Genomic DNA, 20,122 nt, shown 5'->3' with positions numbered 1-20,122 from the left:
TTTCATTTTCCCCCGCAAATGTAGACCCTCCTACATTTTGTCGATCAAAGCTCCTTATCTTACTTTTGAAGATACAATTGTAATAGGCATGTGATAGGGTTCGAACTTCAATGACAAAAATTAAATAATTAGCTTCATCGTGAGGATCTTTAATTCTGTCAGATTGCATTGAGCTCCCGATCCATCACAAAAATCACCCAACACCATAAATATCGACGTCCCAAAAGTACATCATTAACTCTCCTACCAAAATGCATCCAATAATATATCTATACGGCCCAAATAAAAATATCCCAGCCCAATATACATTTGCTATTATCACAGACCCAAAATACTTCAATAATAAAAGATTGGCCCAACATGGCAAGAGATGCTTGCTGGCACACATTATCAGAAGCTTTCAAACACTAGGTAGGGCCATCGAAATTATTGCAATCATGCACTAATTATTAGTGGACCTATAATACCCCAAATAACTTGTGCAAACAAACCTGTAATTCCGTTTGGTCTTGGAAAGTGGGCCAACTTCACCCTAGGCCCATGCAAATGTATCAACTGACAAACCCTAGCCGCAAAACTGGTGCACCAGCCGTCATCACCTGTCTTCGTCTCTCTCACCACCGGAAAATCCATCTTGTCATCGGAGATCATTCCCAACTGCCATATCCATCACCAAACACCGTGCTCCGCCTTCATCATCTCTCACCAGCGTTTACCACAATCAAACCAGATTCATCATCACGAGCACGGTACAATTATCACCGGCCGGTGGTTGTTAAAAGCAACAAACTGCTTATCATCACGTAACCATTATTTCCGAAACCAACCACTGATATGAGAACACAATGAACGCATCTGAATAGGGAAGCTGGTCGGAGGCCATAGCCGCCTTCCTCTCCGTTAATCTTCTCTTGTTTACCAGTTCTCTCTCTAACTAGTTCTCTCTCTTCTCTGCTTACTATTTACGAAAACACACACTAATTGTGTGTTTTTGAAGATCTGATTAAGAACAAAGCCGCTACATATAACCCTCCGACTTTGTCTCTCTCTCCTTTTTACAAAACACACACACAACTGAGTGTGTATCTTGAATAACACTGTTATGAACAAAAACACTAGATTCAACTATGTCGGATCTGAAACATCTCAAAACAAACCGATCTACAATAAGTTTTACGTCTCCGGCGGTTTTCCGGTGAAGATCCGACCAAATCGAAACTGAAACGAGCCACCGAGGCTCTGATACCAAATAATAGGTCCGAAACGATCCGATTTCAGTCTCGGTTCGGTGAAAAATAGTGAGACGGGTGATTTTCGAGCCATGAACAAACAAAGACACAAAAAGATATATGAACAATAAGGATTTGAACAAAGAAAGCTTCATTGATAGTGACAAAAGATTACAAGATATTCATCTACCCCGGGTGAGCTCCCCCGAGGTGGTGGCTCACAAATGCACACCCTACAAGTGAGGTGTAGTCCACTATTTATAGTCCCTGAGCCTTGTTCTCCAAACAAGCCGCCCCTTGCTTGGAAAACCACCTAAAGACGCTAAAAATACAAACTATATAAAATAATCTCGCTACATCATACGAACAATAATATCGCTAATAAGGTCGCTATAATTGATAACATCATTCTCTAAATTGACCCAACAGTTGCAGTTCTGGTTCTGGTTATCGAAAGAAACCAAACCATAACGGTAATTTCAAAAAGAAAGGTCTAGGTTTTATTCAACCAGAAAATCATAAAAATGAGAAAATTTATAAACCAAAAACTGTTTTTGTTTCAGGAACATCATCTGAAGTAGAAAAAGAGCATTTTTGTTTAGGAAGCAGACAAACAAAGAATTTATTGCTAAGAAGCAAGAGGGTTCTTCCTCCAGTCATTAAAAAAACTTATTTCTACACCTTTAATTAGAGGGGGGCAAAAAAACCGGTTAATTAACCGGTTAGTGGTTAATTTTAACCACCGGTTAGTAACCGGTTTTATATATTTAGTATAGGAACCGGTAGACCTGTTAACCAAAAAATAAAATAAAGAGTAAATTGCCAAAAACGTTCCTGAGGTTTGGGTATGTTTGTCATTTTCATCCAAAACAATTTTTTTTGAATCATATAGTCCTTCACTTTTCGGATTTTTTGCTATTTTCATCTAAACGTCTGACTTTTTTTTGCCAAAATCGTCCCTAAGATTTGAGATTTTTTGCCATTTTCATCCAAATGTTTGATAGAAAAAATAAAATAAATTAGATGTTTGGATGAAAATGACAACAAATCCCAAAAATGAAGGACAATATTGTACAAAAAAAGTTGTTTTAGATGAAAATGACAAACATGTCCAAACCTCAAGGACGATTTTGGCAATTTACTCTAAAATAAAAGACAAAAAACACGTTATTAAACGAACCAGTTAAAGTGATTAACCAGACTAATTAAAGCAATAACCGGTTAAAACATTAACCGATTAAAGTAAAAAGGTGAAATTAACCATCATAACCAGATAACCGCACAATTATGGAAATTAACCGGTTTGTGCACCTATAACAATTTTGGGCCTCCAAACTATGGCCCAAAGAGAAACTAGGCCGGCTATGTATAGTGAGTCAGGGCATCGTCCTTCTTCGTTCGTTGCAAACTCAATAATAACAGCTTCTTCTTCTCTGTAACAATGGAGGTAGAACCAAAAGAGCAGAAAACATCGAGAAAAAAAGTAGCAGTGCTACCATGGATGAGAAATCCAGTTGACGTTAGCTCGTTTAACAAGTGTCCTCTTACTCAGCTTCCGTTTCTTCACCCTAGGTATCGATTCCGTTATGTTTCTGTTTATGATTATGATTTTGCTCAATTTGATAACCTATACTCACTTAGGTTACGCAATTGAAACAGTCAGTAAGCAATTCATTCACTTGATAATTATTAATTAGCCGATTGATTTGTTGCCCTATGGTATAGGTTTAATTGTTTATTAATTGGGGGAAAGTTTATCATCTATTGTTTTGTGATTGTTGATTGTTGATTGTTGTTGCTCTGTTGTCAGAGTTTTATTCCTTCATGTTTGAAAGTGCATGTGATTGTGTTTTTGCATATATGTAGGGCTTAAAACGAAGGAGTAAGCGTGTTCACGAATTGTTTATGAACACTTACCGAACGAGATTTTTTGTTCGTGTTTCGTAATTAAGGAAATGAACTTGTTTGTGTTTGTTCGTTAACTTTAAGTAATGAACACAAACGGACCTTCATGAACACAAATGAAAGCAAATGAACGCAAATAAGCGTTCATGAACAAGAACGAACACAAACGAACATATGTTAAGTTACGTAGATCCCGCTAAAATAGACTAACCTAACATTCATTAAATATTTAAATAAAATACTCTACACTAATATCTATTAAATATTTATTCATGGAAATTTAGAAGTACGTAAATATAATACAAAAATTAAAAACCTTAATGAACTATCTTACACAAGGAACATAAACATACGATTGCAAACAAACCAACATATGAGAATACGTTACCGAATGTTCACGAGCATAGATGAACAAAAGCGGCCTCTGTTCATGTTCGTTTATTTAAACGAAATTTCTTGTTCGTGTTCGTTCATGTATTAAACGGGCGAACACAAACAAACTTCACACCGAACGGTTCACGAACTGTTCAGTTCACCCTCCCCATACCCTACCATTTGTGGGATTTACTGGGTACGGTTGTTGTTGTTTTGTGATATATACTCATTTGTGTATACCTTGTTTAACATTAGGCTGGAAGAGGCTTTGTGCAATGGTGGAATTGAATCACTTTTTCCTGTTCAAGTTGCTGTATGGCAAGAGACCATGGGCCCTGGCTCCTTTGAAAGAGATATTTGTGTGAATTCACCAACTGGAAGCGGGAAAACCTTAGCCTATGCATTGCCAATCGTACAGATTCTTTCAACTCGTGCTGTCAAATGTCTTCGAGCGTTAGTGGTTTTGCCAACTCGCGATTTGGCTTTGCAGGTTGGACATATCATTCCTCAAGAATTAGGCCTATAAATGAACCGAAAGTTCATGAACTGTTCGGCAGAAAGTTTGTTTATGTTCGTTTATTTAAACAAACGAACGAACATGAATTTTTTTTTTGTTCATTTATGTTTGCCGACGTTCGTTTATGTTCGTTCATTCACGTTAGTTTAAAATTTAATAATACATAAATAGTTACCGTTATATAAATATAAACATCAAACAGGATTTCAACTACTTATATAAAAATAACTAATTAGTATTTGGACTTCCTAGTAATAAAAAGTGGCTTTCGAATTGAGCTTGTCGTAATTAATAACTAATTTATATAAAAAAACTACTCTATGTTCGTTTATGTTTGGTCAAAGGTCAATTATGTTCATTTTTGTTCATTATGTTATATGTTAGTGTAAGTTTGTTTGTTTATATTCATTTACGTTCGTAAACTATTCGTTTAGGTTTTAAACAAACGAACATAAACGAACACGGCCATGCTCATTTTCTTAATAACCGAACATGAAAAAAATGTGTTCGATTATTATATGTTCGTGTTCGTTCAGTTCGTTTACAGGCCTATCAAGAATAACTTCCAATGTTGTTAGTACGCCGTTTCATCAACGTGTATTCTTTTGTTATTCTTCTCAGGTTAGGGATGTTTTTGCGACTATTGCACCTGCAGTCGGGTTATCTGTCGGTTTGGCAGTTGGTCAATCGTCAATATCAGACGAAATTTCAATGCTAATCGAGAGACCGAAGTTAGAGGCAGGAATCTGTTACGATCCCGAATCACGTCCCGTTGAGTTGCAAAGTGCCGTAGATATATTAGTCGCCACACCTGGACGACTTATGGATCATATTACTAACACTAAGGGTTTTACACTTGAGCATCTTCGTTTTCTGGTAAGTCGTTTACTTAACAATATGCGGTTACTTACGAGTTTTTGTTTTTCGTTTTGAAATTTAATTTTTGTAATTCAGGTAGTTGATGAAACAGATCGATTGCTACGTGAAGCATATCAATCATGGCTTCCTACAGTGCTTCAGTGTACCAGCTCTAGTGTTGATGGTCTCTTTGCGTGTAACAGCAATCCACTTTCTTTTGGTTTTGGTTCGTTAAAGACTACAAGAAGAGTGTAAGTGCCAATTTTTCTGTGTTATCGGTTCAGAACTGTCGGTTTAAATTGGTCTCTAACCCGTTTCTAGGCTTATCGGTTTCTAACCAGTTTTCGGGTCGGGTTTAAACTTTAAATCTGGTTTCGTTTTCCGAAACAGTTTTTTAAATAAAATTGTGTTTTTATTACTTACAGAAATAGATTATTATGAGCATCATGTACTTAGTTTTTATATTAAAAAAACTTTTTTATTAATCAGTTATTGAACTCGAATCGGTTCCCATTGTCTTTCCAATCCTCCATATTGGTTCCCAGTTGAACCAGTTCCTCCCTCAAATCGGTTTGACTTAATTGACCACAACCTGAACCGGTTTATTTGTGTGCGCACCTCTAATCCCGGTATGAAAAATTATTTTACCACGCAATATTAGATATGTTTTAAAAAAAGGGTAAATGCACGGTACCCCTGACTGCGGAGGAGATAACCCCTCCCAAGCCGCTACCCGACCAAGCAAGCCTGGCAGTGAAATCCCCAGCCGAGTTGACAACGGGTCCGCATAGGGGTCGAACCCGCGTCCCCACGGTTTGTATGGGTGTCGGTGGCCACTGGGCTGACACCCAGTGGTTTTACTCGTTATTTAAGTTTTTTTATTTAAGTTAGATATGTTTTTTTATTTAAGTTAGTTTTACTCGTTATGCAAAAAATAAACATAAAATCCTATATCTGCTAGGCTTTATAAAACTAATTTGAGCTATTTTATATATATTTTTGTTCATAACAAAGTTAAGCTATTCAAAGTCTTAGTTTTCACATTTAATCATCTTGTTTTTATCTAAACTTTTTCGCGATTATTATTTGAATAAATCATTATATATGAATAAACCGGCTTTTGTGTGTTGCTAGCAAGATATAAAATTTTTGTGTGTTCAGTTGATAAATTGCGGAAATAGAAAGTGGGGTGGCATTATTAGTTTGTAACTAAGCAACGTTCATATAGCTTTACATCAACTGTGCTTAATTTCAAATAAATTGTTACAGTGGCGTTGAGAGGGGATTTAAGAATAAACCGTACCCGAGGCTTGTGAAGATGGTTCTATCCGCCACACTAACCCAAGATCCGAGCAAGCTTGCTCAACTCGATCTGCACCATCCATTGTTCTTGACTACGGGGAAGATACGTTATCAGCTTCCAGAGCACTTGGAGTCCTTCAAATTGGTACTCTCTTGTCTAACTAGTTATACGAGAAAAATGCCTGGATACTCCCTGTGGTTTGCCCAAATTTCACCTTTACCCCAACTTTCTAAAAATACACTCTTGTTCCTTGTGGTTTGACTAGTTGTTACTAGGATAGTCCCTAAAGTGGATGGAGGTTAGTTTTATCAGATAAGTGGGTGTGAAATGACAAAATTGCCCTAATTATAAAAAAAAGGATAATTAAAAAATTAAAAGAAATATATTTAATAAAGAGTACTCTTAATTAAATATTAATTACAGTGGGTCCAACCCTTTTAATTTAATTAAATATATTTCTTTTAATTTTTAAATTATCATTTTTTATAAAAAGGGTAATTTTTTCATTTCACACCCACTTAACTGAGAAAACTAATGTCCATCTACTTCAGGGACTATCCCAGTTACAACTGACCGAACCACACAGAACATGCCTGTAATTTCAAAATGTTAGGGACTAAAGGTGAAATATGGGGAAACCACGGGGACTATCTGGGCACTTTTCTCTAATTAAAAATATCTGTTGTAATAAAACGTCTTGTAGGAGATAGTGTTCAAAAGTGCCTTTTGAAGATGTAGTTACGAGATAATTAGTTGGTTGAATGCTTCACAAACATTGATAATTTGTCGAACTAATAGATAAAAAAGACTATAACATCCACATTTAGATATTGTGGAAGTATTCATATCTGAAATAGGGTTGTGCACGGTTTGGTTCGGTTTTCTTAGTTTTAGCGACGGTTCGGTTTTTGGAACAAAAATAAGTAAGATTCAAAAATAAAAAGTATAATCCAAGATTTAATAATCTTTCTTAGATGTTTACATTTAAGTTATTATGTTTAACCTTTTTAATTAATATCGTTCACATAAACTTAACTTCTAATCTATTTTTATGTTTCTCCAAAGTTTTTATCAAGACACTTTCTTTTAAAATTCTTTGAAAATCATCTAGTGTTTATGTTAAATTTTGTTAGAGTAAATTACAAGTTTTGTCCTTTATGTTTGTCCCAAATTTCAGGCGCTGTCCTTTACCTTTAAAATTGATGACTTTTGTACTTAATGTTTGAAAATGTTGCACGTTATGTCTTTTAAGACAAACCCAGTTAGAATTTTCTGTTAAGTTATGTCATGTGCATTGCACACGAGGGTATAACAGTCATTTCCCCTCCCTACTTGTGTTTCCCCCTTTTAAAACCCTAATAACACCCCTGATTCATCTTCAACTTCAACCCCAAACCCTAATTCCAAAATCAACTGTCTGCAACAAAATTCTCAACCCAAATCACATCATTTTTTCTATGCAGGAAAGAATGCATCGCTTCCGGTCCTCATCCTCCCATCACATCATTTTTTACACACGAACTGATTTACATCTTCGATCTTTCATATTCGCCAAATCGCAGTCAATAGCGAACCACAACCACCATTGGATCCATTGCAGTCTCTGATCCATTGTCCCCCCCCCCCCCCCCTAAAACCCTGATAACACCCCCAATTCATCACTGATAGTTTTCCTAATTTCTTCAGCTTTGCTTTCACCACAGTCGTGACTGACTACAGCGGTTACAGTGAGAACCACAACCTCCGCAATGGCCTCAACTTCCGAAAAATCGCCACCACTTCTCCGCCGTGAAGCCACTTCCTTCTCCTCCGCCACCGCCGATGTTGTCCAGGATTGGACCACCGATCCGTCCGTCGGCGATCAGATTCCCCACCGTGGTACTGCTGCTTCCGTCTAACTCTACGCGTCCTGTCGTTATTCAAACTTCCGCTGCTTCCACTGTTTTCACTGCTGCTAAGGTAAGTGACTGTATAGTTGTTAGGTTTTGATTTGTGATGAAGTGTGTTATAGATATAGATACAAATTGACGGTTTGTGGGTATGGAGTTGACGTCACATATTTGTTTGACCAAATGATACAGTAAATTTGACTCTTGTTTAATTTTGATATATTTTATTTAAATATTTTTAAATAATTAGGTAAAAGGACTAAAATACCCTTGTGTTTTTTGATTTAACCAAAAAATCTAACTAGGTTAGTGCTAAAGGACATAACGTGCAGGATTTTGAAACGTTAAGGACAAAACTCGTCAGGTAAAGGGCACCGCCTGCAAGTTGGTACAAACATAAAGGACAAAACTTGTAATTTACTCATTTTGTTATTTCTTGTAGGCAATGGATAAATCATTTCAAAGATAAATAAACATGTTAATATTTTTATTATTAATACTTAACATTCAAGAATAAAATTAATAATTCCTAAGTCAATATGCAACTAACATTAAAAAAATGACTTTTTAGGTTATTCGTTTTTTTTTCCGGTTTTCATAAAATGCAAAACCGTAACCGAACTGTAAATTTTGGTTCGTTTTTTTTATTCGGTTTTTTTCGGTTTGGTTAAATCGGTTTTCTGCTCACCCCTATCTGAAATATGATAACTTTTGATTAGCTGTTAATCATTCTTCTATAAATTATATGCTAACGTTTTCTTATAATTCATCATATATTTTAGTATTTTACCAACATACTGTTATTAATATGAAAACATTGGTAAATAATAATCTATATTTCCGAAGATTATTTAATCAGTTACTATATTCATAATAACTTTATCCAAACACTAGAAACCAATAATCACAGCTGAAAGTCGCAACAATCAGATAATGCGTTGTTTAATCGTCTTATGTAGATATGTGAACCGAAGCTGAAGCCTCTGTACCTGGTTTCTCTTTTACAAAGCTTACAAGGGGAGCAATGCATTGTTTTCACATCATCGGTCGAGTCAACTCACAGACTATGCACTTTGATTAAATTTTTCGGGGATTTAGGGATTAAGGTCAAGGAGTATTCGGGTCATCAACATCAAAGTGTTAGAAGGTGAACTTAATTATACTCTATCCATTGTTTAATTAGTTTATAATTACTATTATATATAACAAAGTTCATGCTTGTGAATCGTGAGGTGGTGCTAAAATGCACCATCTTCCTTTAAATGAGCGTCCTATCTACACTAAAATGAGCCTCTTTTTCTGGTTTTTGTGTTTTTAAAACTTTCAATTGCACCCTTAGACTTTAAATAACTTGCGTTCATTAATTATACATTTATACCGATTCTCGGTATTGTACTTTTGGAGTTTTTCCTTTCGGCTACGATATTGATTGTCGGTACTGTATCAGTACCGTAACGAACTGTACCGATACCGATTGGATTCCTGCCGCAACGCAATGAGCCTCTCTTTCTGGTTTTTGTCTTTTTATGTTTTTTTCTTTTCAATCGCACCTGTATACTTTAAATAAATTGCATTCGTTAATTATACCGATTGCCGGTATTGTACTTTTGGATTTTTTTCCTTTCGGTTGTGATACTGAGTGTCGGTGCTGTATTGATACTGTCCCGATACCGACTGGATTCCCGCCTTAACGCGCAGGGGAAATTACTAGTTTTCATACAAGAGAGCTTGTATACCTTTTTTTCCTCTTTAGTTGTGTTCATCGCAGGGGTGCCAATTTATAACACAACCCGAGATACGACATTGAAATAATTAGGTTTTGGGTTGTTATATCTAACCCATTTGATAAACGGGTCGTGTTTGGGTTGACCTGTTTATCCTGTTTAATTAAATGGGCCGTGTTCGCTTTAATATATTTAACCTGCTTATTCAAACGGGTTGTGTTTGGGTTGACTTGTTTAACTCGTTTAATTAAAAGGTCCACCCATCAATCTATTTGATTAAACAACTTAACTCATCAACTCTTTTAATGAAACGCGTCGACCTGCCAATCCGTCTTACCCTCTTATTACAGTCCTCCAACCCTGTTTAACATGTTTACAACCTTATCACAACTCGCTAACCCGTTTGTCTCGTTAAGACCTTAGATAAAAGGGTTAAACATAGTGTTCGGGTTACATCATTTATTTTGAGTTTTTGACCATATATTTGATTTTGCAGCAAGACATTGAGGGGATTCCGAGAAGGGGTAATACAAGTTGTTGTTTCTTCCGATGCAATGACACGTGGAATGGATGTTAAAGGGGTTAGAAATGTAATTAATTACGATAAGCCTCCATACATTAAAACGTATATTCATCGTGCTGGTCGCACTGCAAGAGCGGGGAATCATGGGCGCTGCTTCACCTTGTTACATGAAGATGAGGTATTTTTTTCCATACCTGTAAACTATGCAGTTAATATCGGTGGTATATATCGATTATCGGTTCCTATGTGAAATATCGGTGTCAAATATCAAATATCGGTCAGAATATTGGTATTGACCGATATATCACCTATTTTCTCGATATCAGTACCTTTCTTCTTAGTTCTAACATTCGTCTTTCTTCTTATTGTTACTAGGAAAAATTACAAGTTTTGTCCTTTATCTTTATACCACTTTTCAGGCGGTGTCCTTTTTAACGAATGTTGACAGGCGGTGTCCTTTACTAGGTATTTTGTTGCAAGTTTAGTCCTTTACACCCAACCCAGTTAAAAAACCCTGTTAATTGTTGGGTGTAAAGGACTAAACTTGCAACAAAATACCTAGGTAAAGGGCTAAACTTGCAACAAAATACCTAGTAAAGGACAACGCCTGTCAACAATTAACAGGGTTTTTTAACTGGGTTGGGTGTAAAGGACTAAACTTGCAACAAAATACCTAGTAAAGGACACCGTCTGTCAACATTCGTTAAAAAGGATACCGAAGATAAAGGACAAAACTTGAAATTTTTCCTTGTTGCTATTAGTGTTTTATGTCTTAAGTGTTAATTGTTAGTATTAAATGTTGGTGTTTTAAGTCTTAATCAGTTCCTACTTGCTACAATTGTTCTTATTGAAGAAAATGTTTTTATTTGTCGTATATAAAAAAGGATAGGAACAAATTTTACAAGGTTTTCATAGTGTTCCTTTGTTATTAATTTGCATGTTTTTGTTGTTTGGTGCTTATCCATCCATTGTACATCTTATATAGGTCAAACAATTCAAGAAACTCTTGAAGAAAGCCGACATTGATTCTTGCCCGACATATACGGTTCCATCGGATTCCGTACAGTCACTTCGTTCAACCTATGATGAAGGTAATTTTTTTTTCTAATCTCTAAACTACAGTAATTTTTGACATTCGTCAGCTCGAGCTCATATAACTTAACATACCTCGAGTTCAGCTTATTTCGAGCTCTATGCCTAAAGGTCGACTCATCGACAATTAAACAAACTCGACCTCTGCTTGGACTCGGCTCGTTTATCATTTATTTAAGTATTTATATGCATTTTAATTGTTTTAAATGTATTTATATAATTACTTTTTACATATTATATATATAGGGGATGGTTCAAATGAAAACCACTTTTATTGTGAAAACTCGAAAACTAACTAAAAAAAGCCTAAAAACACACCAAAAATTTTTTTTTTTTATAAAAATCGCAGGTTTTTTTATATAAAAAAAAACTTTTTTTCAAAAAAAAAAAAAAAAAAATTTGTAGTACACGTGTAATAATACACATGTGCACTACAAAAATTTTTTTTTATATATAAAAAATGGCGAAAATTGGTATGCAATGCAAAAAAAAAAATTGGTATGTTTTTTTGGCTTTTTTAATTAGTTTTCGAGTTTTCACAATAACTAGTGGTTTTCATTTGAACGATCCCCTATATATATACACCATAATATATATTACTTACTTATTTTATTATAATTATATGTAGTAATATTTTTTATATATCGTTTTTTATTATAATTATTTAAAAATTTATGCATTATAATTGTTTTTGAAAACTTTTCAAAATGAATGTTGTTATATTGCAATAGACATTCTAAAATAGATATGCTATGATTCGACTTTCTGGGCACCAACACGAAGAAGTCAACATTTTCAGCCTCTTTATTCCTTATATATACTTTTACCATCAATTCTCGAGCTTCACTTTCACGGGTATGTGTTAAAGACGTTATCTTAGCTCTAAACCTCGTTATTTTATGCTCACTCAGCTTTGGAGAAACTAAAAGAGAGCGTTGAAGTGGAAACGTTCAAGAAACAAAAGGCCGGAATCAAGTCTTCAATCAAGAGGAAGCGATGAATCTCGCTTATAATATTGTTGTATTTTAACTCGTTTGAATCAAGTTATCTTAGTTTTGTGGTTGCAGTTAATCAACTGCTTCAGTTTTGCAGTTCATAGGGAGCCAGGTGATCAGTTTCGGTTAATTTGTTACTTCATTATTGCATGTAATATTCATCCCGTTCGGGTTTAATTGCTTAAACATTTTACATTTGTCCTCTTTCATTACAATTACACAGAACAGTGGTTTATGAGGCGTCACTCTACATTCGACCCGTTTCAAAATTGCCGTTTTGACCCATGACCAAACCGAGCGATTTTCCTGGTTGATCCGAGTCAGTTATATGAGTATTTCCTTGGTAGAAGAATAATAAATGCCACCGTGTGCATTATACCTGGCAAAACGGCCAGGTCAGTCGGGCGGGGTAACGGTCATACCAAGTTCGGGTCAAAACCGTCTGACTAATAGACTGATAAGGTGAGCGGTTCAATGACCGAACTAACTTTGGAAACATTGCTTGGCATTTCTCATTTTTGTGATACAATAAAAAATCGAATAATTAAATCGTAATAAAAACGTAATTCTAAATAATTAAATAACCAATGATGTCCAGCCCAGCTGGACGGAGGTGTGAGGGTTTTCCCCATAGGCTCGGGTTCGATCCCGGTCTATGGCGGTTTCCCGCACAGGATTGTGGGGGGGTCAGTCCCTGCTTGGAACTCCCGGTCAGACCAACCGGCCAAGTGTGGGATTCGATCCCGGGTCTTCTCGTTTGAGTCTTGTGTCGTTTGCCAGCTGATTACACACCATTTAAGTAATATCATCTTTTTGCTAGGCACAAAATACCAATTTAACATCAACATGAACTATTTTGTTAATTGACGGAGCCATGAATATTTTTCTATGCTGTCATTTTTTTCTATACTCGGATTTATAATAACCCAGAGTCAAAACTTTGGATGGGTTGGTTTGAAGCACATAATAAAAGTCAATATCATAATAAAAATACAAAGTCATATAAAATTAAAAAAATACATTTTATGTTAATCAATTGAAATAAACTAATTGGACATGGGCCTATAATGGTTATTGGGTTAAAAAGTTTAAAATTAAACATGGGCCACTAATGGTTTAAACTTTAAAGTCCACTATAAAAACTAAATAAGTGAGCTTAATTTTTAAATCATAAATTTGTTTATTATGTAAAAAGTTTAGAAAAAAGAATGACGTCGCTTAAAATTTACCTATAACACCATACATATGATACACATAATTCATTGATGTCGGGATAACTCGTTCACCACAATGCGCCTCTCCCAATGCGTATAATAAGCAATAATGTCCGAGATAGTGTTATAAATACCCATTATTGTATACATCACAACCCCAACAACCCCATCACAGGCTATAATGTGCATTGAAATTTCTAAATGAGTATGGACGAATATAACGAACAATTTAAGTTTTTTGTCGTCTTTTTAATAATTATAACGTTAATATTTATTTGAATCATTCATAAAATACACATGCTCATAAACCAGTTCATAAAAAGTTTTATGTTGCCTACATTTTTTTATAAAGCATTATTTTCCCAAGGCATGGTGTAGTTGCGCCCACTTTCTTTGAAAGGTGACATAGAAAGTGGTTACTACCTTCAAGATCTACTTTATTGATATACTATAATTAATCACAAAACTATTTTTTATATATTAACAACCTTCATTCATATTAGTAATACTCTTAAAAGAAAAAGTCGGTAGAAATACTACCAGTTTTGCCTCCCCTTCCCTCATACTTTCATAATATTGTCAAAGTTTCATAAAATGACAAATTTAGTCTCTAAACTACTACTTCATTTTATAAATAGTTTGCTTTTGACACCTCAATTTTGTGGTAGTTTCCTTTTCAGCCCCAAGTTTGTTATAGTTTCCTTCTTACCCAAAAATTTTATCAAATTTTATCTTTACCCTTTCTTAGCCTTTAAGTTTAGGAAATGCAATTTTTAACCACTTAACTTTTTATGAACTTTGTAAATGCCACTTTGACCCCCTCGAGAGTTTTTGGCTTGACGATATAAATTCAAGTTAGTCGGGTCGCGTATAATACGTTATGATTTTACGATGTAAATTCGATTTACGTTAAGTTTTGATCCAATTGCAATACAACTATTGGATACATTGAGTTCAATCGGATACGTCAAAACGTGTGTTTTCATATGGTTAACACATCACATAACGCTTGAACTAATCCGTTCGATATTTGCAAAGTGCGGGTCTTATTACTAGTTCATAATAAACTTATAAAATCAAATTTCGTTCATTGATTCCATGTTTATTTAGTTTTGAACATTTTATACATCTAGTAAAATATTAAATCACTTGTTCATGCATCGTATTAAGAGTTGCAACCTTTTCTTAGTAGAATAATAAATCACTTGTCATGCATCATATATAATATTTTTATTCTTGTTATTATAAATTTGTTTATAAGTGTTCCAATATACAAAAGAGTATTAACAGCTGGTAGAGTTTGATGGGAAGACTCCTGGCCTTTGGTCTTGAGTTCGATTCCTGATCCCTTCGGGTTTTACCGGTTCTTCATTGTCGTGTACTCGGGCGGGTGAAGAGTCGGGTTTTCCCCGGAACTGGTGGCTTGGTGGGCTAGGGGCTCCGTACGTGCAGGTTAGGCTGCCATGGGGCTACTTTTCAGCCAATAGGTGCCGCCGCTGCCGCGTACGGAGTATCCAGCGTTGCTTAAGTTGTACGTTCAAAAAAAAAAAAAAGAACAGCTGGTAGATGCAACTTTAATATGTGTTTAAATATGGATGCTATTCCAACTAACTACAATAATTGTTTGTGTAATGTTTACCCATGCTTTAAAAAACCAGAAACACATATGTCAGTTATTGGTTTAGTTTTTTTTTAATTAAATGACAACAAGAAACTTTATTAAAAACCTTCACAACAAAATATTAGTAATAATAAACATACAAACCATCACAAGCTAGAATGATAAACGAAATGAAATTACACCAAATTTTTTTATTTTTTTTTTAATCGGTTTAGTTACTAGCTACTGGACCATACACAAATGAATCATGTGAAAAATAACCGATAATTGTCTTCTAACTTTGCTTGTCAACAAGGTTTGGAGACCAAACCAACCTTTATTCCTCGTACGTCTTACATCAATGAACCCGTTTTCTTAAAACATTCGTGTTTAGTGAATGCGGTATGAATATAAATATAATATTTTGATTTACAAGGCCTAAATGATTCCAATAATTTATTGTATAAAACATAAACTTTTGGAATTAAATTTGACAACATTTTAGTTGTGTAACAAGAAAACAAGACGCCGTTAGTTAGCCTAGTTTTGTATATGAGACAATAACTTGTTTGTTAACCCTCCGTTGTCCCAACACATTATAGTATTATATACCCTCCACTCTTAGTCCTCACACTTTTCTCTAAGTTTCATTTATACCACCAAATTAATTAGTTTATGTAAAGTGGGTCAAGTAAGAACATATAAATAAAAAGAAGTTAAAGGACTAAATTACTATTTGAGTCCTTGTGTTTGATGGCTTTAAATACTTGAGCCAATTTCTAAAATTCTTATAACTATTAAAAGCATATGATGTTTCCGATTGCAATAATTTGAGTTAAATTGCTTGCGTATTTGATAGCGTTTGTCTAATGATTAAAATAAAACGACCTTCTACTTAATTAAAAATTGTAACAGAGTTAGCTGATTGGACTTAAATTATTGCTTTTGGAAATATTAGATGCTTAGATAGTTAAGAATTTAAGAATTGAATCCTAAGAAAAATTACATAAGGATGGCAGGTAAACGAGCAACAAGCTGCACCACAACCCCCTTTGAATAACAAATCCAATTCTACAGAAAATAAAGTTTTGGTTCTTTAGCGTCGAGAAATTGTTGTGCACGACCCTCTACAATCTATCCAAAAACCCAACAGCTTCAGGAGTAAGGGAACCAAAGATATCAAAGGCAAAGAGAATGAAGACATGTTGATTCTTAGCACAAGTTTTTTCATGCTTAGCAACTTTCTCTTATTATGCCTTCAACATAGCCCAACTAACCACGAAACGGTTTCCCTAGGGCCCAACAAGGGGGGATACTTCGGTAAGGTCCATACAGGCATGGTTCCCTCCTGCCCAACCGAAAATAAGAACATCTGTCGGCCGTAGAGTGGACCTCTCTTCGAGTGGGTCTATCAGGAATTCACAGGGCCTCCTTTTTTGCAGAGATTCCAGCCCGCTTAAGCACATTATAAAGGACATCCCTGACTAAGTCATGCATGTATTTAAAACCCAACAACTCCTTACAATGGGACCGCATGCTCCCCAAAGTTATTCAAACAAGCCTTGCGGCAAACTGGACAATACTCACCGACTGAAAACAAGGGGATCATTAACCGATATTTAAGGATGACTCAATACTCCATCGCTGACATGTGTTGTCCTAGGCCTTCAATGTGGATGACATAATGTATAGAATAGTATTATTTAATTGAAAATATAGAATAGTATTATTTAATTGAAAATGAGAGAGAAAAAATATAAAATAGTATTATTTAATTGAAAATGAGATAAAAAATAGTGTTTTTTAGTGTAATAGAGGGTAAAAAATGATGAAAGAGATGTGAATGATCAAATAGGTTAAAAATACAAAGCCACGTAAATTCAAATGATAATTTACTCAAAATAAATAAAAGTAAAGTTACCCTAAATAAAAACATAGGGTTAAGTTATTCTATAAATGCTCCTAAAAATAAGAAATGTACAACGACATAATGGATGATACAAGATGACATAATGTCTAGCAACACCGCCAAAAAATATATAACACAATGTCGAGGAAAAAAGACACAATAAGTCGCAAAAAGACACAATGACGCAAATATAGAAAATACACAATAATAAATAAAAGACACAATAATAAGAGTTAATTACGTAGTTAGTCCCTGTGGTTTGCACAAAGTAACTTAGGTACTAATAGTTTAAAATCACATTCTAGGGTATTAACTTTTCATTTTGTAACGTTTGTAGGTATTAACGTTATTTGTAGGTTTAAAATCATATTCTATTAGTACCTAAATATGTTATTTTGTGCAAACCACAGGGACTAACTATGCTAATATCCTAAAAATTAATACCTCCAAATGTTACAAAATGAAAGGTTAATACCCTAGAAGGTGATTTTAAACTATTAGTACCTAAGTATGTTACTTTGTGTAAACCACATGGACTAACTATGTAATTAACTCCAATAATAATAAACAAAAATTCTAAAATCTACAACTTATAAATCCAAAAGTGAAAACCTAAAATCTCACATCGTAGAGTTCGATAAGATGGTTCCAATGTCACTAATACAACCTACATTCATTGTCTAGTTTGGCTAGTGAGTGTGGTATAAAGCCCCTAGGGGCTTTATCACACCACATCACGTATGGTCCATGTCAGGGGCTTTAAAGCCCTCTTTTTAACTTGCATGCAATGGTATGAAGCCCCTTTATCTATTAATAAAGAAAAAAGAAAAAAAAAAGAAGAAAAAAATGTGATTGGCTCTTGAAAAGTGGCCATCATATATGCAGCCCTTAACGCCCGTTAAGAGAATGGCGAAGAGGACGATAACGCCCCCTTTGGCGCCCAGGAAATGTATTAGGGACGCTATGGGGCGCCAAAAGGGTGATGTGGTAGGGGCGGTATACCACACCCATCACCTTAGACTGTGGGGTATGAGGCTTGGGTTGGGGCGTGGGTTGGCTGAAAACGCCCAAGCCACCACCCCGGGTGGGCTTGGGTTGGGGCGTGGCCCAAGGGGCGGGAGTTTAAAGCCGGGTGTGGGGCGGGTCTATCAGTATGACATGGCGGGTTCTCGTTGGCCAAACCAAACTAGCCGTTGGCCAACGTCTATGTTAATTTTTTTTTTTATTTTTCACTATAAAACTCACACTTCTTTTTTTTTTTTTTTTACCACATTCAACCACAATACACTCCACATCTTCTATAATCATCTCTATTCTCATTCTACAAAACGAAAAATGCATCCTCATAATCGTGGTTATGACCCGAACAACATGTGGGCATTCCAAGAAAATCCTAGCCCACCACCCAATCGTCCAATGCCTCGTCCATTTTTATTACACTCCTCTATGCCCGATATGGCGGGTTATGCATCGTATCTTGGGAATCGTTTGTTTACTAACTTCCCACACACCAACGATTCTATACCTAGGCCGACTCCACAAACGCCCATCAACCTTTCACCAACCTCCATCAACCTTTCCCAAACCGAAACCGTCCCCGAAACTCAACCACCCAACGATGGTCCTTCCGTATCCAAACCCAAAAAGTGGTGAAACCGAAGCCGACTTTGTGACAAATGCATTGGTTACATTCAAAACAAATGTGGGGAGCGACTTCCGTTTCATGCATTGTTGGGAGATTTGTAAGTTCCATCCAAAGTGGGCGAATATCCCCAGTGGTAGCGAAACTAACACGTCTTCCAAAAGGTCAAGGGCCTCGTCCCAAGCCCAATCTGATGCACGAGATCAAGAGTTAGAGGACTTTTTGGATGATTCGCCAAACCGGCCTGAATACGGAAGAGATGCCGCAAAAAGGCGCGCTCAAAAATAAAGATCGGGTACGACATCGCCTTCAGTTGGGAGTTCGGGCTCTCGTAGGGGAATATACAGCGATCAGTTGGATGACATTGCATGCAAGTTAGATACATTCAACGTATTCCAACAACAAAGGGCCGAAATTCGGAAGAGCAAAGAAGCTAGGGATGCCCTGAAACAAAGACGAGATGATATGAAATTTCTAGCCCAGCCCATTGATCACTTAGAGGGTGAAGAGTTAGAACTAATGTTGAAGACGAGAGAAGAGATAAATAAAAATTATAAGCGTTAGGAATTTTTTATGTAATTTTCTTTATTTAAAAAACATTAAAAAATTTAAATTTTTTGTTTTAAAAATATAAAACAGCCATTTGGGCTGGCCACGCCCCAAACCCCCACCCCACCATACCGTCTTCAATGTTGGTCAGCCTAGCGAAACCCCTCAAACCACTGTGTTAACCCATGCCTCACCATACCCCACCTCCTTACATCAAATGACTAAACTCGTTAATTTAAAGCCACGTGCAGCGGCGGGTGCGTGGCATGTTGTTTGCTATTGGTCCAACTACGTGTGTGCCTTTTGATGCCACGTGGCAAGCGACTAAAGGAGGTGTATGTAACTTGCTGTGTGGACGCGCGTACGATAGGCGTTAACACTAGGCCTGGCAAATAAAACCCATTTGGGTTTTTTGGGTTATTTTGGGTCATTTTAAAAATGAGAATGGGTTATAATGGGTTAAGAAATAACTAAGGATGGGTCAGGATGGGTTATATGATATCTATTTAAAATAATTCGTGGGTTATGATGGGTATTACACAGAGTACATGGATAACTCAAAAAGAGCATCACAGACAGATTTTTCATCCTATTCGAGTGTTCGTACATGTTGGCTTCACAAATAATAAAAATTTTAAAGATAATAAAAAAATTAAAAATAATAAAAATATTCCAAAAAATCAGAAAAATAAAAAATAATAATAAAAATCCAAAAAATTCTAAAAAATCCAAAAAAATAATTAAAAATCAAAAAAATAAGAAAAAATCCAAAAAATTCTAAAAAAAATCAAAAAAATA

The 20,122-nt window shown here is 35.5% G+C and overlaps 1 protein-coding gene across 1 annotated transcript; it reads left to right on the top strand.

The window, feature by feature from the left end:
* Positions 1-2,605: 2,605 nt before the first annotated feature.
* Positions 2,606-12,614, top strand: LOC110900052 (DEAD-box ATP-dependent RNA helicase 1-like). Its single transcript, XM_022146957.2, has 9 exons — positions 2,606-2,801; positions 3,765-3,999; positions 4,648-4,902; positions 4,981-5,135; positions 6,154-6,331; positions 9,036-9,223; positions 10,297-10,501; positions 11,309-11,414; positions 12,327-12,614. The coding sequence occupies exons 1-9, from the start codon at positions 2,671-2,673 to the stop codon at positions 12,413-12,415; spliced, it is 1,542 nt and encodes a 513-aa protein (XP_022002649.1). The 5' UTR covers positions 2,606-2,670; the 3' UTR covers positions 12,416-12,614.
* Positions 12,615-20,122: the final 7,508 nt, after the last annotated feature.

This window comes from Helianthus annuus, chromosome 13 (assembly GCF_002127325.2).
Source record: "Helianthus annuus cultivar XRQ/B chromosome 13, HanXRQr2.0-SUNRISE, whole genome shotgun sequence".
NCBI lineage: Eukaryota > Viridiplantae > Streptophyta > Magnoliopsida > Asterales > Asteraceae > Helianthus > Helianthus annuus.
Note: the sequence above shows the minus strand (reverse complement) of the source record. Positions and strands in the feature narration are given on the sequence as shown.

Coding starts and splice junctions, on each gene's coding strand:
- LOC110900052 (XM_022146957.2), top strand. CDS start 2,671: ATGGAGGTAGAACCAAAAGAGCAGAAAACATCGAGAAAAAAAGTAGCA. Junction 5,136..6,153: donor TTAAAGACTACAAGAAGAGT/GTAAGTGCCAAT, acceptor AAATTGTTACAG/TGGCGTTGAGAGGGGATTTA. Junction 11,415..12,326: donor TCGTTCAACCTATGATGAAG/GTAATTTTTTTT, acceptor ATGCTCACTCAG/CTTTGGAGAAACTAAAAGAG.